This window comes from Hyperoodon ampullatus (genome assembly GCF_949752795.1).
Source record: "Hyperoodon ampullatus genome assembly, chromosome: 15".
NCBI classification, from domain to species: domain Eukaryota; kingdom Metazoa; phylum Chordata; class Mammalia; order Artiodactyla; family Ziphiidae; genus Hyperoodon; species Hyperoodon ampullatus.
In genome coordinates this window covers 12,485,054-12,512,731 of record NC_136928.1, presented here as the reverse complement: position 1 = coordinate 12,512,731, position 27,678 = coordinate 12,485,054, and the positions used below count along the sequence as shown (strand labels likewise).

The window sequence follows — 27,678 nt, the reverse complement described above, 5'->3', positions numbered from 1 at the left end:
AACCTGTTTTAAGTTAAGCCATATAGCTGAGTTTTCATTATATGCAGTCAAGTTCAATTTTAACTGAGTAAGCACCCTTGACCCCAATTAGTATTTTGATAAATGCAAACTTCACAAGTGCAAATTATTAGACTCTAAGCTCCATGAGAACAGACATCCCAAGTAGTTTATCCACAACTCTGTGCTCAGAAAATAGCACAATATCTAAAGCATACTGACATGATCAATAAATCCTTGCTGAGTAAACAAATCAGTGATTCAATTCTTCTAAGATTAAAAGGTGGGGGTCAGGGATATATAGAGCTCAGCACATACCATTCCTACTACTGGAAAAAACAAACAAACCCACATTTCTACTGCAGGTGTACATAAGTGATATCCTAAAATAAAGACTATTTTTTTTTTGTTTTTTGCATCAGAAAATGCTTTCACAACTGCTGAGAGCTGCCTCTGAGTTCATTATCTTTGGGGAAGAATAATAAAGAATTTGGAGGCAAGTATTTAAGAAACAGGCTTAAGGAAGTTCTGATGACTTTTTTTATTTTTGGCTGCACTGTGGAGCTTGGGAATCTTAGTCCCCCGACCAGGGATTGAACCCTGGCTCTTAGCAGTGAAAGCTGGGAGTCCTAACCACTGGACGGCCAGGGAATTCCCCTGATATGACTTATTGACCTCTGAATTCTACGTTTGAGACAGACACCTGAAGTGTTCTATGGACCAATCCTGACCTTTTCCATCTGAGGCTATCAGAGAGCATGAACTAGAGAAGGGACCACCGCCGTCTTTTCTGGAGATGGAGCCTGCCATCTGTGTCAGTATCTTAATCTTATTTGGAGGCAACATTTTGAAAGCACTTTTGCAAAGCCTGGGCTAATATCCAGGTGCTTGTTTTTCTTTGGAAAATTTCCAAAGAATGTGATTAAAACAGGTATTTGTAATGCCCCACCCCCGCCAGAGACTGGGAGACAGGGGCTTATCTTCCTGATGATTACATTTCAAAGGAATGGCTTTTAGGTCCTTGAGAAAGACACTCCTGAATTGTAGGAGAAACAAAAGTACAGGGGTCAGGGGCCTGTGTCATGTGTTGGCTAGAACAAACAGTAATTCTCCTGGCAGCATTGAGCTTTCTCAGACGGGCGTTTTAATGGGAGGTGGGAGTCCTCCTAAAGGTCTGGTCTTATGCTGCTAGAAGTCATGCTAGAATACAGCTGTCTCTTGGGGCAGAGGTTTCCCTGGAGTTGTTATGTGCAGAGAGTTCTGCAGTTCTTATGGTCCATCTTTCAATGTTAGGTAACATTTACGTGGTTGAAAACTAACGACCTCGTTTAATCTCTGTGATGAATGCATGCCTTCTTTTTTTTTTTTTCCGGTACGCGGGCCTCTCACTGTTGTGGCCTCTCCTGTTGTGGAGCACAGGCTCCGGACGCAAAGGCTCAGCGGCCATGGCTCACGGGCCCAGCCGCTCCGCGGCACGTGGGATCTTCCCGGGCCTGGGCACGAACCCGTGTCCCCTGCATCGGCAGGGGGACTCTCAACCACTGCACCACCAGGGAAGCCCCCTTCTTAATTTACGCAGTTAAAGGTGAGGAATGCTGAGTTTGGATTAGCCCTCAACTTAGATATATTTTATCTAACATCTCTGAGCACTTTTAGATTAGAAACACATAGCTTCAAAGGAGCACCACCTCCTGCCCTCCATACCACCCACATTGTCACTCCCTTTCAGCTACCCAAGGGAAAAGACCAGGGCCTGATGGCCTATTAAGTGGTGTGCATCAAGGGTTAGGAAGGAGGCTTTTCCTCTAGGGAGAACTGTATTCATTGTTCCACACCACAGCAAACCAAAGGCCCTAAAGAAAGTTCGAAAGAGATCCTGATGCCCCCACCTATAGGGGAGAGGAAAAACTGAAGTGCAAAGAAGGAACAGCAACTGTTTACCTCAAACGTTCTCGGAAAACTGCAAAGAAATGTCTCTCCTAATTAGCTACAGTAAGATCTAAGTAACATAGCTACAATAGAGACAAAGTAGAGATTCTAATGCAACTCCAAACGCTCATATAGCTGCTTTTTAAAGTTTCCTAGAAATGTATTATGTCCAAACGTGGCAAGTGCCTCCAGAATTATCCATCAGTGTACATCTCCTGTCAACGGCTGCATTCAACTTAGAAAAAAAGAAAAAAGCGCGATTTTTTTCAATACACATATCCACATTTTTTAATTGAAAATTTAATCTAATTGCAATTGCTTCTAAATGCACTGCACTTATGCATCAGCAAAACACATTTACTCAAAGGAAGTCAGATATTTGAGAGGATTAATCAATCCATCACGTTAATAAAAAACAAGGACCTTCCTTCAAAACTAAGTAGCACACTAAACAGGCCTAAATGTTGTCATTAAAAATTCTTTTTCTGAAGATCACGTCCATAAGTGTAAAGAAATGTAATAGCTAGTTGTTTTTATTTATAAAATATTCGTATGTATTTTGCATATAAAATATCAACGTTTTTATGAAATAATTCAAAACCTATATGATTCTTTTAACGATTTTTCTGTCATTATTAACTAATAACCGGGTAGGTAAATTTAATATTAAATATCAGAAAAAGTTACATGCCAAGTTTTCCTCACAACGTGATTCTGAGTATTAAACATTACAAAAAGAGACATTCGCTACAACCTTGAACGAGAAAGTACATTTCCCCATTATTTAAGCAACCAAGGTTTTTTGTTTTTTGTTTTTTAATGACGACTCAAGAAACGGAATAAATGACGACTCAGCAGCCGCGAGTTATTATTACCCCACCCGGGCTCACAACCGCTCATGGCTTTAAGGGCCCGTTTGTTAGGACACGTCTGAAACTCCCCATCACTGGGAGGCGGCGTCTCGCAGGGAAAGCCTCGGACCGGCGCGGACCGGCCCTGGAGGCGCGGAAGGACTGCAGGTCCCGCGGGACGCCACCCCCTCCCTGAACTACAAGCACCGCCCGGCACCGCCATCAGAGACTGCCTCCTCCGCCGCTTCGCAGAGGAAGCGTGAGAGCTCGCCCCCGGAGGTGATTGACGGGGCGTCTCCTCCAATGGGCGGCGCGCTCGGCCCCGGCGGGCTGGGCAAGGGCCGCGGCACGCGGAGGAATCTCTCCTGCCCTTTAGTCCCGGGCTAGGTGTTGCGGCAGGCGCCATTTTACCGAGTCGCCTGTCGCGGGTGCCGCCATGTTGGTGAGGAGAAATCACCGTTACGGCCACTGTCCAAATCCCCGCGTCGCTGCGCGCCGCCCGCCCGCTCCCAAGCCTCAGCCACCGGCGGCGAATAGAGACTAAAACGGCAGCGCCGGCAGCGCGGGGCCGTGGCCCAGTGTTTGCAGTTAGAGCCCCACCTCTCTGGCGTGGTTGTTAATAGACTGGAAAGTCTGTGTCTGTGTCGCTCACTAGTAACCGTGAGTTTTTACCACTTCGTCACCTCCCGGCGGCGGCCGGGAGCAGGTACCCGCAGGCGGCGCAGGGATCCTCCCCGCGCCCCGCCGCCGCCGGCCTCGCAGACCTGCCCTCCAGCCCCGCCCCGTTCTTGACCAAACATGACAGACTCTGAACATGCAGGGCACGACAGGTCGGGAACCCTTCTTGTCTGTCTTTCTGTCGGCTGAGAGGAGGGGTCTGGGGCGGCGGGAGCGGGCCGGGGCCGCGCGCCTCCTGCATGACTTAGACGTCTCTGTGTGGCTCCATCCGTCCCATGACGTGCGCCCGGATGGAGAGCCCGGGCCCGTGGCCGCGGGGAGGCCGGCCCGGCCGCGCCCGCCTCCCCGCGCGGGGTCCTTCCCGGCCGGCCCCGCCCCCGGCCGCACGTGCGAGCCCCCCGCCCCCGGGCGGGCTCGGCGGCGCCGGGCGGCTCCCGCGCGCCGGCTCGGGGCTGCGGTCCAGTCCGCGCTCGGAGGAAGCGGTTCCCGGTGCGGGCCCCGGCGTCCCAGTCCGACGAGGACCCGCCAAGAATTGTCAATAACTGGTGATTTATTTGACTACTACCCTAGTACACTCCTAAAAATAAACATGTGTGGTTTTTTGGTGTTTTTCTAGGAAAATTTTAAGCAGCTCCTAAAGGCCGTGTATGTGTACAGGCTTACCCCTCGCAGTTCGAAATGGCAAGTTTCAAATGTTAACACAAAATAGTTAGACTTTGCAAACCTGAGTGTAGCACAGATCTCTCCTAAAGTAAAAACTCCACGGATCGTCCAGTCTAGCCCGATTTTCTAAATACTGTGATGTATCATTTGAACATTTAACTGAGATTCTGATTTTTTATCTTTACTATGGCTTAAGAGGCCTGTTCTTCGTTCCGTTTAACGGTTTGCGGGTATTTACTATTTTAAATAGCGCAAGTAGCATCCTTAAGTTTCGGTTAGGTTTTGAATTCATATTGATATCCATCTTAATCGTTAAAAAAGAAAGGGTGGGCTTTCATTCATTAAAATTGCTGGAACAAAATCCATTGCATCTGATTCTTATTTAGAATATTTAAAAGATCCAGAACCCCGGCAGTTACTCCCTTGTGAATAGCATTAATCAAAAGTATACGTTGTACTCTAGGCTGTATACAGATTGCTGAAGTTTTGCCTGTGGAGTAATGTGACCTGTTTTGGTAAAGTATACCAAACACTTTTTTTTTTTTATCCAAAAGTAGAAATCACAAACATTACTGAAATTTGAAATATCGAAATATCTGGCAACTTTGAGAGGGATAAAAATGTTATTTTAACAATCTTGGTACAGTAATAATAAATGTAGACAGCCAGAAGGAAGTTAATTAAACGTGTCGTAATTTTTTAGAAAGTCAAAGATGCTCTTAAAAAAATTATGGGTATGTAAGCTTGCACTTGACACATTTTTCATGATTATTTTACATTATCCTGTTATTAAAATGAAATTCTTGGAATGGGTTAACTAATAACCTGCGAAGTTTCCCACTCTGTCTGTGGACAAACCAATGATGGGGTTTTGCAAATACAGCCTAAAATTCTTTCTTTTGTGTGAAAGAAGGAAATCTGTTCTCCTCTGTTAGTTCACAGAGCAACTTCAATATGTAGAATTATGTATTCTACATAAGGAAGCAACCATGTTGCCCAATTCAGATATCGAATTAATTTTCTAGTAAGGAACTGTGATGCCAAACTTTAAAAAGAATTTGAAATTTTAAAATAGTTAGAAATTTAAAATAAAATTTTAAATAATTCTTTGTAAGATATATAACCAGCTTGGTTGTAGGAAGTAGGGATTAAGCAGTAGTGTATTTAGTCTTTTCTTTGTTTTATATTAGGATTAAGAAAAATATTTTCTAGTGATTTCTGAAGCAAAAAGATTAGCTCTGTTTTAATTTATCCATTTGGTAAGTGGCCGTACTATTCTGAGGCAAGAAGTTTTATCTTCACACCTTTTTTAGTCAACCTACACGAAAAACAAAACAACTATATCTAAAAACAAAGTGAACTAGGATTCAGGAGAAGTGGTTCTAGCTCCAACTTTGCTACCACTTAGCTTTGTGAACTTGAGCAGGCTTAGTCTCTTAATTGTTAAGAGGGTTGTGTAAGAATTTTTCGAGTTCTACAGAATCAGTGGTTCTCAACCTTCTCTGGGGAGCTTTTTAAAAAATGTTGAAATTGTTTCCATTGGTCTGAGCTTTAAGATTTTTTTAAGCTCCTCAGTTAATTCTAACATGTATCAAATTGAGAACCACTGTACTAAATCAATATTAGCTAATCATCAGAATCACTTTGAGGAGTAAAGATTTTTGTCCTGTCCAGAGCAACTGAATCAAAATCTCTAGGGGGGAAAAAAAATCTCTAGGGGAGGATTGTGGTAATCTGTATTTTGTTTGTTTGTTTGTTTGTTTTGCGGTACGCGGGCCGCCTCTCACTGCTGTGGCCTCTCCCGTTGCGGAGCACAGGCTCCGGACGCGCAGACCCCGCGGCCAGGGCTCACGGGCCCAGCCGCTCGGCGGCATGTGGGATTTTCCCGGACCGGGGCACGAACCCGTGTCCCCTGCATCGGCAGGCGGACTCTCAACCACTGCGCCACCAGGGAAGCCCCTAATCTGTATTTTTAATGGGCTCCCTGGGTAATTCTTAAGAAATTTGGGGAAAAATGGACTAATCTGTGGAATCCCCAAATATTCTGTGCTTTCATATTATAGTTATTTTATACTGTAATAAAACTTTCCGTGAATTAGATGGAGAAGATATATGAATTCTGGTATTTGGAGCTTGGCATTGTCTAAAGGATATTCTTTTTTTGTCATTTTTGAAAACATATTGGAAAAAAGATACAGGAAAAAAGTTAAATCTATGATTTTTATTTACAATTGCTATGATTATACAAATTAAAATATTACTGTGATTGTTTACATGAGAATGAGATTCTACATGTAAATGGAAATTCACAGAATGCACAATTTTTTCTTTTAAAAAATTTTCTTGTACATGTTTTATATGGTGAACATTTTGCATAGGATGTGTTTGCCAAATGAGTTAACTTTAAAAAAAAAACACCCATTTGTACTTTCCTTTAAATATTTTTGTAGACTGTTAGAAGAGGACTTCTGCATAGATCTTTAGAATTAATTAATAGAGGTGGAGGAGTTGGAGCAAGTCAAAGGGAGATTAAAGTTCTTGTCTCTCTTTGCATTCAGTTCTTCCCTTTCAGCCAGTTCTCTTAGGCACAGCTCCAGCCACCTAGCTTTATATTTCAGCTGGATGTTGACCTAATTAAAACAACTCACAGATAACTCTTAAAGGCTAAATACTATGAGGCCCTGCTCTGGACACATCTACAGTTGAGAAGGAAAGATAAATACGTGCCCAAGTAATTGTTACATATTTTTTGAAATATGCTAAAGGTAAAAAGTTTTAAGGGCCTACACTGGGGAAAAGGATAATTTTAACATGATCAGTATGAGAGCTTGTGATTCTCACAGTCTAACTGATAGGAGGTATGGGTAATACTTTCCTTTGGGAGGAAGTTATTCTTTGCCCATGATGAACAACCTTCCCACCCTCTTTCCCTCCTCTCCCCGCTTTCCTTCCTCATGTAAACTGAGATCACCAAAACTCCAGCTAGTCAGAATTGTAGTAGTTTATATTTCCCCTTCCTTTCTCTCCCCCACATAGCAATTGAAACCTTACACCGGAGAGTGTGAAGAGGTGAGGGTGAAGAAGATGATTACACTTTCCATTTGTAACGGGGCTTTCCTTTGATTCGCACATTAATCCCATGAGGTAATATAGTATTGCAATGTTCAGTAATTTCTCTGAGATCCCACAGATAGAGCCTAGGTAAGAATCCAGAATGCAAACTCCTACCTGCAGTGTTATTTTTAACCCTTCATTAAGTTTGCATGGGGAAGTAATCCAGTAAGTTCTAGCCTTTACTTCTTGAATTGTTTGGGATTGAAATGTGGTATATTTAAGAGAGCTCTGTTTTCTGAATGAAACCTTGGTTCTGATCCTAGTTTTTCCTCTAGCTTGGTTAATGCTCTCTTCTTTTTCATGATTATTTTTCTTATTTGTGAAATAAGGTAGTTGAACTAGATTACTTCCAATCTCCCTTCCTACCTTAAGAAGTCAATAATTTTCATTTAAACAGTTGCAGATGCCTTTTCTTACATCAGAGTTCACTTTGATGTCCTACACAATGTCTGGTTTTACAAACAACCAGTCAAATCATTATGCTGTACACCTTAAACTTACACAGTGCTGTATGTCAATTATATCTCAATGAAACTGGAAGAATAAATTAACTAATTGCCTAGTGAGGGAAGGCATTGACTCCAGTAAACAAGAGATTGGTAAATTTCCCACATTCACAGAGTAAATCAGTGGGAACTCAAATAATCTGACTCCAGAGCCCACACTTTTATGGTAGAATAGACATCTTCATCACATGAGAATGTATATATATATATCAGAATGCCAATTTAGTCATGTAAAACGAGGAGTTTTTAAGGTGTCCTAAGTTAATTATCATTAAAATTATAACGTAAAACCACATAAAAGTAATCTGTTTATAAAAGTGGTACAAAAATAACCTAGATTTAGAACTCATGATTCTCAATATTATACATATGTTGCTGTTTATCATTAACGTACTTGAATTCATTTGGTCCATATAGAAAGAACAGATATTAAGGTCTTCATATTATAGTTTCGGAAACAGATTTAGAGGGTAAATAACTTGACCAAGGTGGCTAAGCAGCTGAGAAGCACAATCTGTGTCTTATGGCATTCGGTTTCAGTACTCTCTGTTGCCTCTATTTTGTCATAAAGATAGGAAATCTGATACCAGATGCTGGGTTGGATTTGGGACACTTAAAAATTTTTTTTTTGGTTTTTTTTTTTTTTTTGAGGTATTGATCACAGACAATTTCATCCTAGTTCACTATAAATTCATCTTATATGACAAAGGGTTTTTCTAAATCTTAAAACATTAAAAGTTGAATTTATAAAGGATATTACTTTTTTCACATTATTTTAAAAGGGATTAGGAAATCAATGAAATTAACTAATTTAAATCTACAAATTTTTAACTATAGAAAACATAAGTTTCAAACTATTAAGGGAATTCATTGAAAATTCGTAAGAGGTCAGAAGAACCGATACCTCTTTGCTTGGATTTTCCTTGAATATTTGCAGCTGACAATAAAATGTTAGATCACTGGTACTTGTGTGTGGGGTTAAGTTCTTTATAACCTCTACTCTTTGGCCTATAAAGGAGGTTGTGGGTTGATTTCTACACCCTTAGAGTACATAGGAGTCTGTTTTAAAATTATGTTTTGTGCAAGCAAATAAAAATGAAATAGAATAACGCATCTAAGTTAGAAATATATTACATATATATATATATATACTTTTTTTTTTCCGAATGCCAAATGTCCAAGTGTGAAAAGCAGTATTTGACTAAAGCTAGGGCTGAGGCCATAGATTAAACTTTTGAAATATGTGAATAAATCTGAAATATTGTCCCTCAAATTATTACAATTTATTATTAGAAATTTTAGTGATCTAATTTTTAAAATAGGACATTACAGTACAGTAACAATAATTTTCAGCACTGCCTCTTGTTAGGTGCTCCTGTGATTACTGTAATGCACATGACCATGAATGGAGGGTCATTTTCAGCTGAGATTAGTGGAATTCAAGATAGTTGACGGAATTTTTTTCCTCTAACATTTTCTTTTTTATATATTTTTTAACTCTCTGGGGCAAACATGATTGATTATGTTGCACATAACTGGAGTTTTTTCTCATGAAATTTTGAGGTAGCAAAGTTAACATTTTGTTTTTCATTTATCCACCAAAGATATGAATTCCCAAATGGGATTTTTTTTTCTTGAAAGATTTATGGAATTAAATAATTAAAAACTAAACATAGTCTTTAGAAGTTATTTTGTTGAATGATGTGAATATTAGTATGCCAAATAATTGAACAAAGTTAGAATTATGACATATAATTTCTATTATTCTACTTTGCATTTTTTATTTAAATTTTTATAATTATTTGTCAGTTCAAAAAGGATATAATATTCTTTCTAAAGTCATCAACTAACTCTTGCAGTATTATTTCTCTATTTTTCTGTTTGACTATTTGAAAATTAATTTCTTTTGTATGTAAAATAGCTTTCATAATCATCAATTGTGACATTTTTCTCTTGCATTAATAATGTACATTTATACTTCATCTAATTCATAACATGTCAATATATAAAACACACAAGGAGATTCTAGTTCTAAACTGTACCTAAAATACCTTCTTAACTTGGAAATTGAATATTCAGATACTGACAGTAAATTCACTTGATATGGCCTTTTAATATATGACCTTGTTACACTAAACTAATGACCACACAATCCCTGATCATGTCACATTCAGGGATACCAGAGCTGACTTGAAGCAGGCCAAGGCAGAACGAAGAAAGGTACTTTAGTTGGATACTTCAGGCAAAGGCTATTTTGGATTTAAAAAATATATATACTCCCACCACACTCCCCAAATCCTGGAGCCCCAGTTCCTCATATTATAGTTAATCTGGTTATCAGTTAATTTGGGATATTGGACACTTATATACCAAGTATCCTTTTTGGATATTATTGGGTCACAGGCAGTTTTACCCAGCTCATTATAGATTCATTCAACAAGACTTCTTCAACTTTTGTTTTGATATCATGATGCCTAGAAGATTGTTTTCTGGCTTTCAAATTCTAAGGGTATTTTATTTGCTGAGGTTCATTTCTGTTGGATTTCTAGCTTCTCTGGTCAACATCAGAGGACCTAAATCAAAAGGATAAATTGAAAGGGAATGAAAGTAAATGAATTTTAGCTTAGTGAGATAGCAAAGATAGTGAATGAAATATAAAAAAGAATTTTAGGGAGAGGCCTACTGGTTAGGATTCTGGGCTTTCACTGCCGTGGTCTGGGTTCAGTCCCTTGTCGGGGAACCAAGATTGTGCAAGCCACATGGCGGGGCCAAAAAAAAGGAATTTTTTAAATGTAGTCTCAAAAAGAATTATGGCAAGCTAATTCAGTTTTAATTATGTTACAGTCTCTGCTCATGGCATGAAGGAAGTTTGAGGAATGGTATGGTTTTCCTTCATGATGTTAAACATACAAGTTTAAGGATGTGTTTAAAAATTTAATTTCATGAATTAATACACAGCAGTACTTATTCTAGCTGGCATTGGATGGGGACAGGGAATTAAGCATTAACAAAGATTTTATCAGAAACTAAATTTGTGAATTTTTTTGAAGGAACTCAAAAAAAATACATGGCATGCCTTCCTGTCTTACTAAATAGACAGTTACTGACTTAGCTGTTTCTTAGTTACTTAGGATCATCATGAATATGTATTGTCATCATAATCCCTCTGAATACTAGGTATTATACTCCATCTTGTGTCTTGCTGCATTCAGGAGACTTTGGAAATATGGAAGCTTTCACACAGACTGTCGCTGCTAGGTGTTGCTTAATGATAGGATAAGTAGAAATACCCTCAGGAACAGACTCCAAACTTAGTCTACCCCAGATTCCTTTCTGCTTCTACTTGTTTCAGATAGTTTTTCATTGTTATTCTCTGAAGGAAAACAAGAAAAATTTCCCGTTAGAATCCATGCTCCTTGGATTTATAACCTTTCCCAGTTTCTGTGGAAGTCCCTGTAGTCTAGCATACCCATTTTATTCAAATGCATGTATTTCAAGTAGATCACAAGAAGAAAGGAAACTTGCTGAGGGCTGTCTACTAGGTACAGTGCTAAGTAATTACCTAACTTTATCTCACTTAGTCCTTAATTCTGTGCTGGTAAATTGATTCATTACATTTTGTAGTTGAGGAAACTGAATATTAGAGGTTGGGATCATTTGTTCAAGGTCATGTACCTAGAAGCAGAATTTGAACCCGCATCCTTCCGGCTCTAGAACCTTTCTTCTTCTGCTATGATTTTTTTTAAGTATTCAGTTTTAACATATCACAAGTTTAAAGCATTAAATAGTCCTTTTAAGAAATCTGTTGTTGGTTACTTTTCTTGTTTAACACTCCTACTTTAATTTCCAGGTTCAGGTGACCTCACTTTGCCAGAGCCCTGGGTCCTCATTAAATAAGAGAGGTTTTTTGGCTCTTTGATTTTGGTTTGGGTCAAAGCCAACTACCTTATTAAGTATTACACATTCTTTTCTGGATGTTGATGCTTAGCCCCGTCTTGTTTTAATTGAATGGCAGGCCTTAGTAATAACATAGCAATTTTCGTTTCATTCAACATTCCTCTCTTTTCTTCCCCTCTCTGACTTTGATGTAGAGAATTTCATTTGGTAGGCGGTTACCTGAACTGCACCCCTTTTTATCAGCTTGCTTGGAACCCTGAAATGAAATAGGGAGACCCATTTTCCAGCTCTCATGATTTGATCAAGTCTTTTTACCTCTTTTTTTAATCTGTTCAATAAAAAAGTTTTCCTTTGAGCACTTAAAAACATACTATTCATTAAAAAGAAAACCCTATAGCATCAGTCCAACTGGTCTACGCTGGTGGCTCTGTTTCCTGACAAATATTAAAATAACTCCTGTGGAATTGAAGTAACTCACATTTACTCTTTTTTTAAATTAATTTTTATTGGAGTATAGCACATTTACTTTACATGTCAGAAATGCAACTTCCAGACTGCAGCAGTTTCTCTGTATCATCTCTTAAAATACCACCCAAATCATGTGTTGAAGTTTCTTTTTCCCCAAATTTTATTACTTTAAACATACAAAAATGTTGAAAAAATTTTTACAGTAAACACCCTCATGTGCTATCCACCATTTGGTACGATTCTTAATCTCTATATCAGCTACTATTAAGGGGTTTAGCTATTTGCACTTTCTTCCTAAGACCAAACACATGTTGTGACTATTATAGCAACAGGGTTAAGAAAGATGGGCCTGGGAATCAGACGGCCTAGGCTGGGTTCTAGCTCTGTCGTCTACTAGCAGAGTTAGTTAAGCTTTTTGTCTCCTTTCTTCACCAGTTTAATGGGGATAATAATAGTTACAGTTGACCCTTGAACAACACTGGTTTGAACTGCCTGGGTCCACTTGCACTTGGATTTTTTTTTCCAATAGGGAAGACTACGTACTACAGGAACCTGGGTTGGTTGAATCTGCAGATACGGAACCATGATTTTGAGGAACTCTGATATAGAGGGCCGACTATAAATTACATGTGGAGGGTCAGCACCTCTAACCCACGTGTTGTTCAAGGGTCAACTGTATTTCATAGAGTTAACATGAGGGTTAAATGAACTGACCCAACATGCCTGGCAGCCTAGTAAGTGCTCAGTAATTGTTAGCAATCGTATTATACGATGATATAAAAATAATTTTATTTTTGCACTACAAATTTGGATTAAGATGTTATTTTACTTCAGAATTAATATTAGTTTATCATGAACACATTAGGTGGAATTGAAGATAGACAAATAGTGAAATAATTAGATGACAAAAAGTATAGACAAAAAATTGCTGAGGAATGTTTTTAAATTATTTGTTGAAGTCATATATACATAATCCTCTGATGGCCCCAAGCTTTTGAAAGGTTCTGTTCCAGGCAATATTTTGGCCTTTATGGGGAAACAAAGTTAACTTACTACAGCTAAAATGGAATCATTTACACTTTTTGTTTGTTCCTATCTAGATTTGAATGCTTGCAGGACTAAGACAACCTGGTACTGTAGTGAATGGGGACTTGTAATGCTTCTTTAAAAGATAACTTTTAGTTTTATTTGTATTCTCTATTGTTTTTCTCTATTTTGTTGATTTATGTCCTCTTATGTATTATTTTCACTCTTCTTTTCAGTTTACCCATTTCCAAGTGCTTTAGTTGAATGTATAGATCATTTGTTTTTAATCTTTGTTATTCCCTGAAAATGTGTTTAAATAAAAGCATAAATCTCCCTCTAAGGACTCCTTTTCTTTGTTCAAAAGGTTTTTAATTTAATAACTTCATGGTGTACTCTGCACCAAATTTATACTGGGAAGTTCACCAGGAAGTTACATTGCTTGAATTTAGATGTTTCTTTATTATGCTACTGATACATTCATTACTGCATCAGGTAATTATAATGCCTTCTTTGAATAATTTGAGGCTTAAATGATTGGGATTACGTGCTGCTATGATAGAGAAGATTAACATATTATTCATTCATATCCTTACTATTTTTAAGGGGAATCTTGACCCTATTCAAAGGAATGGACTCAGCAATAATGAGGTGACATTTTAAAGGTATTAATCATGGGAATGTTTGTAATATTCACAGAGGATTGCCTGAAGGATAATGGTCTATTCATTTCTCGATATTAGTAGCTTTCAGCTAATTTTTTTTCTTTCTTTTTTTTTTTTGCCTCAACACTGTTGGAGAAAAAACATTCCTATCAGTAACAGAGTGACTGTATTCGAGTGGAGTGCGTCTAGTATCAGCATTTCCATATCTGTTCCATTCTTCTTTTGGACTCACGTTGGATGGTTGCAGTGGCATCCTGCTTTTCCTGTATCTGTTTTGTCTCTCCTCTAGATCTGTTTTTCACTCTCAAGTAAATTTGTATTTCAAAGTGGAGATCTAATTACAATGCCTCCTTTCCTGGAAACACGTCCAGTGTTTTTTCATTTCTCTAGGATAAACTCCGAACATGCCCAAAGCCCTGCATGACCTAGTGCTACCCGTCACTCCAGTATAATTATGAACCAGCTTCTCCCCTTTCCTCTGTGGTCCAGTGACACTGGCCTTGTCTCCGTTCCTGTCTCACTTCTCATACAAAGAAATTTTGCTCATCCTATTTTCTCTGTCTGCCAGAGGCCCTTCCCTACCCCTGTTCTCCTAGGCTAACTCATCATCTCAGTTCATTCATGACTTCCTCAGGGAAAGCCTTCCAGACTTCCCTGACAGATGATTTTTCCCCATTGTATACACTCGTAGCACTTTTACCTCCTTCATATATGGTTGTTATTTTATATTTATTTGTGTGATTCTTTGATGTCTGTCTCCGCCATCACTAGATTGAAAACTTCATGAGAGAAGAAAGCCGTGTCTTTTTTGTTTACCATCGTATCCCCAGTTAGACAGTAGTGAATAAATATGTTAAATCAATGAATGGCACTTTTTTTTTTTTTTTGCTGGGAGGGCAGAAGATTCTTATAAACATATAGTTTTTGAGAAATGCTGCTCTAGATGTTGTGGTTTTCATCCCTAGATTAAATCAGAACACCAGACAGTTGTATACTTGGACAATATTACTTTGTTTCCTCATATAATTGCTTCTTCTCAATTGAACTTTGGCATCATGCCCTTGGTTCAAATTGGGGTATGCTGTAAGTGATAAACTGTTGTATGAACACTATTGAAGATAGTGTCCATTGTATCGAGTACTGCCCATTGTATCTGATAATATTTATAAGGACTCAGAGGAGAAATTTCTCTCCCTTCTCACTCCTAGAAACAAAATTGTGCTTCTCTTGAGCAACTGATCTGTTCTTGTCCTAAAAGCACTGTTGTCTTATACCTTATCTTGTTTCCTAAAGCTCAGGGTCAGATTTGCAGCTTACATCTAGAAACTAGTCAGGGATTTCTGGCATGCTGCTATGTAACCTAATCTTATTCTTAGCATTGTTTTAATCTTTATAATTTTAACTGTGATTTATTTACATATTTTATAGTTTGTTCAATAAAAGTCTATAAATAGCTTCCAAGGAATAATAGAACTCTATCAGAACCTTAAAAAAAAAGGCAAAATTAATCTGTTAATCTGCTTGCTGGCTAAGAAACAATTTCAGTGGGTCTCTCCATGCTGAAAGTGGAAGGGATAAAGAGGAATATAAAATGTTTATTACATATTGGGAGGAATTCGAGGTATTAAGTTCTGATTGGTTCATTTGGGAAATAGAAATTCTTCCTTTTGATTTTTTTCTGCTTCTGTCACAAAAGCACAGGCATTGCTTTATGATGATGTCTGAGGAGGGATATGAAAGTGTCTGTTAGGCTCAAGGACACACAGCACTTTTTTTGTATGCGCATGTTGGGAACTTGGCAGAACCTTAACAGTATCCCCTTGTCCTACTCACATAAACAGCAAGTTAACATGTACACTACGATCTTGTAGGAACTCTGATTAAAGGCCTTGGCTTAACTGAGTCCCTTTGTTTTCCTTCTGTTATAAAAATAAATTTTTGTACCATCTCATGAAATAACAGCTGTGCAGTAGCGTATCTGACTCTGGAGACCAGGTGTTGAAAGAAAAGTAAGAGTATCCATGACTGTTAAAAGGAGAAACTGGAAGGCACTTGAGAATGATGACCAAAGATTCCTCACTTGACCAGGAGGTCAGATGTTAAGGCTCCTGCTGAGTCCACATTTGATAGCCAAGTTGTCTTTTAGTTTGAGTGTAGGTTGGTCAACTTTCCTTATGGAATTATTCCATAAGAAGCAGGAAGTATCAGCCATATTGTATATTTTTTCTTGGCTTGCCAGGAAGAAGTCCAGGGCTATGCTGTTATCTACAACCACTTGGATCAATGACTTTAGTTTGTTGTACTTTTAGGGCTTTACAGTATTATTTATTCTTTCAGTCAATGTTAATAACACATTTTTGATATATTTTTCAAGTTATATGACCCCCTTAGTTGAAGATAGAGCCCTAAGGATTCTAGCTTTAAGGGAGTAACAGTTTTTTTTTTTTTTTCTCTAGGGAGATCAGTGTCCCTTCTGACACTCCCAGAGAAGCATGGTCTCCCGAAGGAGATAGGAAGGAAATATCTAAAAATGTCTAATTATTACATTGTTATATATACTTTTTATTTATATATGCAAGTTAGGTTTTGATGAAGTAAATATGAGAAAGCATGTTGTTGATTCAGGAAATAAAGATTAGAAGGGTCACACATAGTTTTAAAAACAAAAGAGCAATTACTTGTAACAAAAGTAACAAAGGAATTCTCAGTTATCTCTGGGGTACAGATAACATACATAGAATTAAACAAAATTTGCAAAGGTTGTCATAGGACTATGAAGGCTATTAGGCTAGTTAAAGTATATAATTTTGCCCATATATTTGTACAAAATCCCATTCCTGAAGGAATTTGTATTTGGGTTGAGACTTTGACTAAGTTCTAAGACTAGCTTGGGGAGTAAAACAAGCCAAGTGAAAATTGCCATGGCTGTAGATAGTCATTTTAAAGGGATAAGCTGAGTTTCTGCAAACCAGTACATTCCAGAGGGTGTAAGAATGTATTGGGTAAAGGATAAGGATAAAAGTGACTTGAAGGCTGGTAGGTATCCAGATTTTACCACTGGTAATTTGTAAAGACAAACTTTCTCTGAAACAAATGGTGATAAACCACCTAGGATGTAAATGTTCAAGGTCCAGTTTGGGATAAACATAAAAGCACAAAAACTCAAGTTAGGTAGCTCTTTTTTTTTTTTTTTTTTTTTTTGCGGTACGCGGGCCTCTCACTGTTGTGGCCTCTCCCGTTGCGGAGCACAGGCTCCGGACGCGCAGGCTCCGGACGCGCAGGCTCAGTGGCCATGTCTCACGGGCCCAGCTGCTCCGCGGCATGTGGGATCTTCCTGGACCGGGGCACGAACCCGTGTCCCCTGCATCGGCAGGCGGACTCTCAACCACTGCGCCACCAGGGAAGCCCTAGGTAGCTCTTTTATGACCCCAGTATGGCCAGCCAGTGTTTTCCTTGAGGGGAAATACCTAGATTTGGAGGTATAAGGTAGGGAGTTAGGTTCAGGCTTAATCAAGAGGATCATACATAAACTATACAGATTGAGGGAAACAATCAGAGTAGGCATGGGCAAATCCTAGACCCAAGCAAGTTTTTTGTGACACCTGCCTTACAGGTTCAGCAAGTAAGATTCAGAGAGTTTATTTCATACATAGACGACAAATTCAATATCAGCATAGGGTCAGCTTCTTGTGTCCCTTGTCCTACAGGATAACACTGAAATCAAAGAGGCCAGAGGATTGTAGGTTATGTGAGTGGTAGGGCACTCTTGTTGCTGAGGAACAGTTTCCATGCTGAAGCTACGCAGTTTTCTCAGCCTGCAGCTGTACACTTAGGAGTGGGCAAGGTGGAAAATCTAAGTCCTCACCGGAAGCAGGGGAGGTAGGTGAGAAATTGCCTTATAGCAGCCTCCCACGAAGTAAGGAGGTGGGTGAGAAATAGCCTTGCAGAAGCACCTATCTTTCCATACTTTGGGGGGACCACAGGGCATCTGCTAAGGTTTAGGTCAGCCTGTGGTTGAGCCTTGCCTGTGTGGCCTATGTGGAGACATGTAGGGTTGCCAGGGCGCTGGTACAGAGCAGTTCCCCTACGTTATCATCCATGGTAAGGGAGAAATGACAGGATGAATTAGAACAAAGCATGAAAAGTGCTACAAGCAATCATTTTCAAGCATCTAGAAAATTGGTGTTCTCTTGGTTTTAGGATAATCAGTTTACTTCTATAAACTTGTCTACTCTGAAAAATGTCTTTTTTGTAGTGATCATTATCAGCTTATCCCAGGAAGCTTGTGTTCATGAGTAATATCTTTGTAATATCATCCATCAGGAGCACTTCTATAGTCTTTTATTTTATTTTATTTATTTATTTTTTTTGCGGTACTTGGGCCTCACACTGTTGTGGCCTCTCCCGTTGCGGAGCACACGCTCCGGACGTGCAGGCTCAGCAGCCATGGCTCACGGGCGCAGCCGCTCCGCGGCATGTGGGATCTTCCTGGACCGGGGCACGAACCCGCGTCCCCTGCATCGGCAGGCGGACTCTCAACCACTGCGCCACCAGGGAAGCCCTATAGTCTTTTATTGAGGCTTTTGTGTTACTTCCAGAAAACTCAGTTTCTGATCTATAGCTTGTAACAGGAGCCTTTAGGCAAGCATAAAGAAAAAGCAGACACTACCTGTGGAGGTAAGACTGAATGGTTCAGGTTAATTTATTTTAATAGCCAACAATATCAAAATGGAGAAAAGTAGAATTCTCTATTGAGGCATATCAATTTGTAAGGATTTAGTGACTAATTACCTCAGAATAAGAACAGTGAGGGCATTGACCAGTTTCGGAGTCTTTAATTTATACTACAGTGTATTATGATTTTCTCTAGTTGTCTCCAGTCTAGATATTTAAATCTAGAGATAAAATCTTTTAAAATTTTATTTTATTATTTTTTAAAATGACAGCTTTATTGAGATAGAATTCACCTTTTAAAGTATACATTTCACTGATTTTTAGGATGTTCCAGAGTTATGCAACTGCTACCACTATCTAATTTTAGAACACTTTCATCACTCCTAAAAAAAAACTCTGTACCTATTGGCAATCATTCCCCATTCTTCCCTCTAGTCTAACTGTCTTTATGGATATGCCTGAGAGAAATTCTTTTAAAAATAATTTTGTTTATTAACTGGATGGTTATGTACATGTCTGTGACATGAATATGACTCCTTCTAAAAAGGACATAATCATTCTATTATTTATTTATTTATTTATTTATTTTTGGCTGTGTTGGGTCTTCGTTTCTGTGCGAGGGCTTTCTCTAGTTGTGGCGAGCGGGGGCCACTCTTCATCGCGGTGCGCGGGCCTCTCACTATCGCGGCCTCTCTTGTTGCAGAGCACAGGCTCCAGACGCGCAGGCTCAGTAGTTGTGGCTCACGGGCCTAGTTGCTCCACGGCATGTGGGATCCTCCCAGACCAGGGCTCGAACCCATGTCCCCTGCACTGGCAGGCAGGTCCTCAACCACTGCGCCACCAGGGAAGCCCCCTATTTTTACATTAATAAAAAGTCACCCATATATGGTTGACTTAGGAACTTTTATTTTTTATTTATTAAATTTTAAAAAAATTATCTTGGGTTTAGTAACCACAACAGCTTTCATAATAGTGTTAATTCAAAATCTAGAGAATGCCAAGCACTCTTAATTACTTCTATTATCTCTTCTATTTTTGATTTTTCACAGAGCTGGATTAGTGTCTGATACATTGGTAGGTGCTCAATTAAGAAAGCTTTATTTTATTTTGGTGACAGAGCTAGAATTAGAATCCAGTTTTCCTCCTACTAAGTCTCCTCTTTCCATTATGCCACACATGCTTTCCATCTGTGCCCAAAGGTGGTTTTTTAAAGCATTGGAAGCAACTCATAGAAGTGTGGATCATTGTTCTTCATTTCCTTTTACTCTCCTTTTTTTGTAACCAAACATAAATTTACAAATTTAAATGTGTTATTGTATGAATGTTGAAATGATAAAGAGGCTAAAGGAAAAGAAAGAAAAATTTTAAAACTTTCAGTGTTTTATGTTTAATAACAAATATAAATTCTCATATGTGATAGGTAAAGAATTTAAGTAAAGTAGAACATAATCATGTGCAGCATTTTCAGCTTGAGTACTTTATTTAAATAGCTCTAGTTAAAAATGCTAATTATGAATTAGTGGTTTTAAGGTATGTTTTAAGGAGCTCAAGCTGGAGGAGAATGGTGGTAAAAGAAAGGATGAACACCTGTAGATTTTGTTGTTGTTTGCATTTAGATTTTACATATAGACAGTAAAATGCACAATTCTTAAATGAATTTTTAAGAATTGATGAATTTTTACACACATGTATATGTAGTAATCACCATACCCATCTATAGAGAGTATTTTAACATCCTAGGAGGCTTCTTAGTATTCCTTTTTTGTCAGCTATAGCCCTCCAAGAAGTAATCACTGTTCTAACTCACATGACCATAGATTAGTTTTGCCTGTTCTTGAAGTGCATATAAATGGAGTCAGACAATAGTCCCTTGTGTCTGGCTTCTTTTGCTTATGTCTATAACATTCATCGTATTATGTGTAGCAGTACAGTAGTTAATTTTTTTTGGCTTTATAGTATTCCATTATATAAATGAAACACTATTTATCCATTCATCTGTTCATGGAGATTTGGGTTGTTTACAGTTTTTTACCATCATGACTAAAGCTGTTAAAAAACTTTCTTATACTTGTCCTTGGGTGAATATATGCACTCATTTTTCTTGGGCCATAGGTATTACAGTGTTACGAAAGCTCGAAACTTTTTAAATTAAAACAGCCAGTATGCTGAACCTGCCTCACATGAAATTTTCAAGTCCACCTAAATAGACATATACCTCTGATTTTATGATGGAAACTGGAGAAAAACAACATGGACTTCACAGTCAATACAGGGTGATATTATGTGCCTGTTCTATAATTGCAAGGGTTATGGATATTTTACATTCAGTCATTCAGTAAAAAGCAGGGCACCGTGCTAGGGGTTAGGAGATACAGCTATGAAAGACACAGTCACATACCCCGCTTTCACCAACCAATAAGCAAGTCATTCAGACATAACGTGTAGAGTGCAGAGATAAAGACATGAGCATTATTAGGGGAGTGCTTAGGATGGAGCAGCTCACCTAATCCTGAGCAGTCAGTGGAGGCATCTTGCAGGAAGGGACATCTAAACCGGGTCCTAAAGATTGAACTGGACTTAGCCAGGTGAAGGAGGTGAGAGGGTGGACGTTGAGAGGAGCAGGGTAATGAGAGTTTTTAAGGCAATGTTTAAGGCTTGGGGACTTGAAGTTAGCTGGTTAATCAGGGACTCAATTATAAAGGGCCTTCTGGAGTCAAGGAGCGTTGGCATCATCCTCAGGTCAGAAGGGAATCACTGATACTGTCTTTTTTATTATGGAAAACTTCAAACACATATTGATAGAATGGTAGAATAAATCCTCATATACACAACCCACAGTTTCAGCAATTACCAACTCATGGCCAGTCTCGTTGAGACCACTTCCTTCATCCTCGGGATTGTTTGAAGCAAATTTGAGACATCACATCATTATTGAAGATTTTTAGCAGGAGAGTGCTACATGATCAGTTTTGCATCTTAGAAATCACACATTTCTAGTCATTTAAAAGTATCTTTAAAATGCACACACCATAGTTTGTGTGCTTCTCATTTGCTTCCAGTCACAAAAGACGTTTATCTTTCTGTATCACCACGTAACATTTGGAGTTGTTTGCATTTTTTCAAGCTGTATGGAAACAGGATAAAGTTAAAATTATTTTATGTATTTATCTTCCCATGTAGATCAGTTGGTTAATTTGCATTTAAAATACTGTTAGTGAACATTTGGGCTTCTGTAACTATAAAAATGTCATAATTAACATAAAGATTTATAGATTTTTGGTTTTACTCTGAATATTTTTTACAGATTCAAGTTGAGGAATTTATTATTCTGCTTTTGTGGTTCAGGTTTCAGTAGGTAGATTACTTATCTACCTATTGAAATTTGTCTTCTTATTGAAGTTTACTCTTATGGTGCGAATTAATATATTACATTGCTTTTATTTTAAAGCTATTTATAGCTGTCTACAGGCCACTAAGTTAAATTCCTTCCTGTAGTTAGAATGTTTGCTTCCTAAAGTGTTTTAATTTCTTTCGTCCTCCCTTTCTCCCTCCCTCCCTCCCTCTCTCCCTCTTTTTCTTTCTTTCTTCTTTCTTTCTTTCTTTCTTTTTTTAAAGAAGATGTTGGGGGTAGGAGTTTATTAATTAATTTATTTTTGCTGTGTTGAGTCTTCGTTTCTGTGTGAGAGCTTTCTCTAGTTGTGGCAAGCGGGGGCCACTCTTCATCGCAGTGTGCGGGCCTGTCACTATCGCGGCCTCTCTTGTTGCGGAGCGCAGGCTCAGTAGTTGTGGCTCACGGGCCTCGTTGCTCCACGGCATGTGGGATCCTCCCAGACCAGGGCTCGAACCCTTGTCCCCTGCATTAGCAGGCAGATTCTCAACCACTGCGCCACCAGGGAAGCCCCTTTCTTTCTTTCTTTCTTTCTTTTTTATGGTAGCTTAGTATTTAGATGGTAACTATTGCTGTATTACCTTGGGATAGTATTGCATTCATGCATTCATTCGTTTGTTGAGTGAGAGTCAATGCTCTTAACTCTAAATCAGAGGTTGGCAAACTATGGCTGCTGAAATTGCTTCTCACATTCTTGAAGGGTGTTGTAAAAAAAGAGAGATTTTGCAACAGAAACCATATGTGACCTGCAAATTTAAAATGTTTACTATCTAGCCCTTTATAGAAAATTGGCCAACCCCTGATCTAAATGAGTATAACTTAAATTCTTGGCTCATGCTTTTTTTTTCTTTTGGAACTGTTTCTGTAAGATTCTCTTTAGAATTGACATTTGAAAATTAAAATTTTCATTGTCTTTTACAGAGAAGATGGTGAATTAGAAGATGGTGAAATAGATGATGCAGGATTTGAAGAAACACAAGAACAGGAAGCAAAAGAGGATGAAAAGCAGAAAAATGAGAAAGCCTACAGAAAATCAAGGAAAAAACACAAGAAAGAAAAAGAGAAGAAAAAGTCCAAAAGGAGAAAACGTGAGAAACATAAGGTTAGTTAGAATCTACTTTTTATTCTTTTGGTAAATTTTTATGAAACATAAAACACTGAAAATTATAAAGTATAAATCATTGCCTATTTTCTTATAAAATATATGGATTAGATCTTTTCATGTGCTTAAGAAATTTTCTGAACATAAAGATTATATGAAATGTTTTAAAGATTTAAAAAATATTCATGAGAACCTTACTGTATAGCACAGGGAACTCTACTAGGTTCTCTGTGGTGACCTAAATGGGAAGGAAATCCAAAAAAGAGGGGACATATGTGTACGTATGGCTGATTCACTTTGCTTTATAGCAGAAACTAACACAACAGTATAAAACAACTCTACTCCAATAAAAAAATTAAATAAAGTCACTTTTAATGCAAATTAGAATAAATCTTTTAAATTGATGGAAGATTGTATGCAAGAATACTGAAAGCTTAAGGAAAGAAAGTTTCATTCTCTACAGATGTAGATTAACAGCATTAATTGTCCACCCATTCATTTATTTATTCATTTGTAAGTATTATTGCGTGCTTGCTGTGGAAATCTCTGTGCTATATGCTGGGGGTTATAGTAATGAATGAAATGGTCTCTGCTGTTATAGAGGTTACATTGAAAAGGGAAGGAGAGAGGCAGTAAACAATTGAAAAACAAATGCTATCAAGAGAGCAACTGGGTGCCGGATACAGAATAATGTGGATTGCGGTTGAGAAGAAGGGAAACCTATACTGACAGAGAACTCAGAGAAAAGTTGGCAGCAGTGGTGGCGTAGTTTTTGAAACTCCCTGAATTTCCCCCATAAAAACAGAGCAATTAGAATAGCAAAACCAAAAATTCATTGGCAACATCTACCAAAAAATGAAGTAACAAGTTATCTCCACAAACCTCAAAAATAAAAAAGGATAAGGCCAAACCACAGAGAGCAACAAGACCAGAGCAGGATCAGCAATTGTGTGAAATGAAGCAGAGGAAAGGTAAAAAGAACTTCCAGAAAACAAATTACCAACAGGTATTCATCTCAATGAAGTAGTCCCCAGTGAACATGGAAAGCCTGTCGGCCAAACTGAGAAACAGCAATGGAAACTGAGAGGGGGGCTTTACTAGCTCCCAATTCCCACATGAGTATAAGGTGACCACGTAAAATTGGATGGTGCTAGAATGGTCTGTGCCTGATGAATACTAATCAACTAAATCTCTTCTAGGACAGAGTCCCACCCTGAGGAGAAAACTGCTAGGAGTAGAATCTAAGTTGAGAGGACAAGAATACTAGGGCCAAGGAAAGAAAATGGGGGAAGGGAGCAGGGGTGGCATATCTCAGAAGATACACAGCCATGTTTTTTAATACTTCATGTGCTAACAACAGAAGAAATAACTCTAGAGAGTGAAGCTAGGAAAGTTTTCCTGGCTCATTCCTCCTTTGACACATGAGCAACAAGATTGGACCATGATCACATTCCATATAAGTTATTCTTATTAAAAAAAAGAGGAAAATGGGGAGAATAATATTCTTCCAGAAAGAAAAGAATGCCCACAAAACATGAAAAACTTAACATTTCAAAATGATTTTTAAAAATTAAGAAAATAATACAGACTATGATCAGAGAGCATCAGCAGAACTGGGGGAAAAGGGAATCCTTTGGTCATTTAGGCAAAAAGACCAAGCCACTTATTAAGAAAGGAAAATCAGATTTATAGAAAAATTTTTGATATCAACATTTTATGCCAGAAGATAATGGAGTAACATATTTGAATAAAATGCAAGCCAAGCATTTTATATCCAGCTAAATACCGAACTTCAAATATAAAGTCCTCAGAAAAACTGTATATAATAGAAGTCAGGAAATGTTATAAGACTTCTCATAGAATCTCCTAGAGCACACGTTCAGATAACCAAAATGGGTGAAAAAGTGAGAGTGATCTACATACACTACATATTAGTCTGTAAAGCTAAGACTAAATGATGGAGATGGGGGGCAGTATATTATGTATCGAAACATGACTGTAAAAAGTGTCAGGGAAAGCAGAAGAATATATGGCAAGCAGGATAACCTTCATGGTAGTTTTTTAGTTATTAACTGAGAATTTTTAAATATACTTCAACTTATTATCCTGGTAATGAAAGAGAGGAAGTAGAAGAAGAGGTTACTGCCTAATTTCAATATTGGTCCTACTAGTAAACAGATAGTATGCAAAGAAGGGATAGGGACTAAGGTTATTGGAAAAGGACAACTTGAAAGAAATAACTGAAACAAAAATATAATCTTTCTAATACCAAAAGATATACCTCCCAACAATGCAAAATCCAACTCTAAGCTATGTAAAAGAGAAAGATTTAAAAAGTGGGTAGGGCTTCCCTGGTGGCGCAGTGGTTGAGAGTCCGCCTGCCGATGCAGGGGGCGCGGGTTCGTGTCCCGGTCTGGGAGGATCCCACGTGCCGCGGAGCGGCTGGGCCTGTGAGCCATGGCCGCTGAGCCTGCGTGTCCAGAGCCTGTGCTCCGCAGCGGGAGAGGCCACAACAGTGAGAGGCCCGCATACTGCAAAAAATAAAAAGTGAGTAAAACTGTTGTAAAGCAATTATACTCCAATAAAGATGTTAAAAAATAAAAAAATGCAAAGTGGGTAAAGCTATACCAGGCAGATGCAAAGAAAGAAAAGGCAGAAATCACAGTGTTGATATATGAAAAAGTCAAATTTAGGTCAAAAAGGCATTGAAAGAAACAAAGAAGGGCATTTTATAATGTTAAGGTTATAATTCACAGTGAAGATTTATTTATTTATTGTTATTAATATTTAATATCCCCTTAAACATCAGTTTTCATAAAGCAGGAACTATAGGAACTATGAGAAGAAATAGACAGGAATACAGTAATAATAGGAGATACACCAGTATACCTCTCTTAACCCAAAGAGATTAATCAAATGGATGAAAAGGTGGTAAGGATATTAAAGAAATATTATAAATATATAGTAAGCTCTGAATCCTGAGAATATATCTTCCTCTCAAGTATACTTGGAATATTCATAAAAACAGACCATGTCATAGGCAACAAAAAAAACTCCAATTAATTTGATGGAGCAGAAATAGTACAAAGAGCAATCTCAAACCACAATGCAATAAAACTAGACATTAATAACAAAGTCGAAAGACAGAAACACCTTTGAATGCAGACGAAATCTGCCGAATTTCATGAAAATAATAATAGAATTTGACATATGGAAGATAGCTAAAAAATTATCAGAAGAAAAATTATTATAGTATTAAAATCTAGAAAACAGCAAAGTAAGACAGAAACAAAAAGGAAGGGCTTAAGTTATAAGCAGAATTTAACAAATTAGAATGAAAAGTCAGTAGTTTTTTTTTTTTTTGGCCATGCCGCACGGCACGCAGGATCTTAGTTCTCCCATCAGGGGTCGAACCTGTGCCCCCTGCAGCACGGGTTGGCCAAACTAATTAAGAAAAAAAGGATGCGCAAAAACAAAGTTAGATATTTTGAGGCTAAGAACTTTTAAAACCATCAAGTCCTGGTTCCTTTTTAACAGTTCTTCCTTTAATTCATCTATCTTCCCTCATAGATAGGTACTTTCAACATTTTGCTTGAAAATCTTAACTAGATCACCTAGTTCATTAGACACATTTTCTACTTTCCATATTGCTGAATGTAACAGTGTTGCTAGATTTCTGCCACTGCATAACAAGGATCTCCCTTTTTCCAGTTTTAATAAGATCTCTCTCACTTTCCTTTAAGTCGCCCCAAAGTCTAAAATTTTGCTAACAATCATTCAGGGTGATCTAGGCTTTCACTAGCGCCCTCTTAAAATCATTCCAGTTTCTATCCACTGCCTGGTTCCAAAACCAGTTCTACCTTTTAGATATTTGTACTGGCAGCACCGCATTTCCAGATACCAAAACCTGTATTAGTTAACTATTGCTGCGCAACATATTACCCCAAACTTAGAAGCTTAAAACAACAAAAGTTTGTCTCCTAGTTTCTGTGGGTCAGGAACGTGGGCACGGCTTAACTTGGTATTCTGGCTCAGCGCTTCCTGCGAGGTTGCAGTCATCTCCTGACTAAGGCAGATCCTCTTCCAAGTTCGGTCATGTGGCTCTTGGCAGGCCTCCGTTCCTCACCATGTGGACTCCTTTACATACCACTTCTTCGACCTCGTGCTTTGGCTGGCTTCCTCCACAGCAAGAGAGCAAGAGAGAGCACCCAGGATGAAAGCTACAGTCTTCTTTATAACCTAATCACTTCTGACAAATTCTGTTTGCTAGAAGCAAGCTTCTAAGTCTAGTCCACACTCAAAGGGAGAGGAATTAATCTCCACCTCTTGAGGGTAGGAGTAATAATGAATTTGTGGACAATTATTATTAGAGAAATGCCATTTAATTGATTTTATATTTTGCATTTTCACTTAATAGTACAGATAAACATTTTGTTGTTTCTATAAAATCTTATAAAATACCATTTTAATTGATTGCTCTGTATTGTATTATACTTTAGTATCATTCTCTTACTATTGGACATGGAGATTTTTTGTGATAAATCTTGAAGGACAGGTAGGAATTAGCTCGTTGACCAAAGAGACACAGAGAATACAAAAGCAAAAAGTGTGAAAAGGCTGGCATGGTTTGGGGAAGTCACTGAAGTCTCTAAATTCTTTCTGTTACTGTTTGAATATTTAAAGGGGTCACTAAATGGCTATCCTGTTAATTAGTTCTTGACTA

General features: G+C 38.2%; 1 protein-coding gene across 1 annotated transcript in view; it reads left to right on the top strand.

The window, feature by feature from the left end:
- Positions 1–3,446: 3,446 nt before the first annotated feature.
- ZC3H6 (zinc finger CCCH-type containing 6) overlaps positions 3,447–27,678 on the top strand; it is a gene marked incomplete at its 3' end in the record, with an annotated part of 53,554 nt that continues 29,322 nt past the window's right edge. Inside the window, exons 1-2 of the mRNA XM_079720399.1 lie at positions 3,447–3,607; positions 22,775–22,955. Of these exons, the coding sequence (XP_079576525.1) occupies positions 3,576–3,607; positions 22,775–22,955 (213 nt within the window). The 5' untranslated portion in view covers positions 3,447–3,575. The remainder of the gene's footprint in view (positions 3,608–22,774; positions 22,956–27,678) is intronic.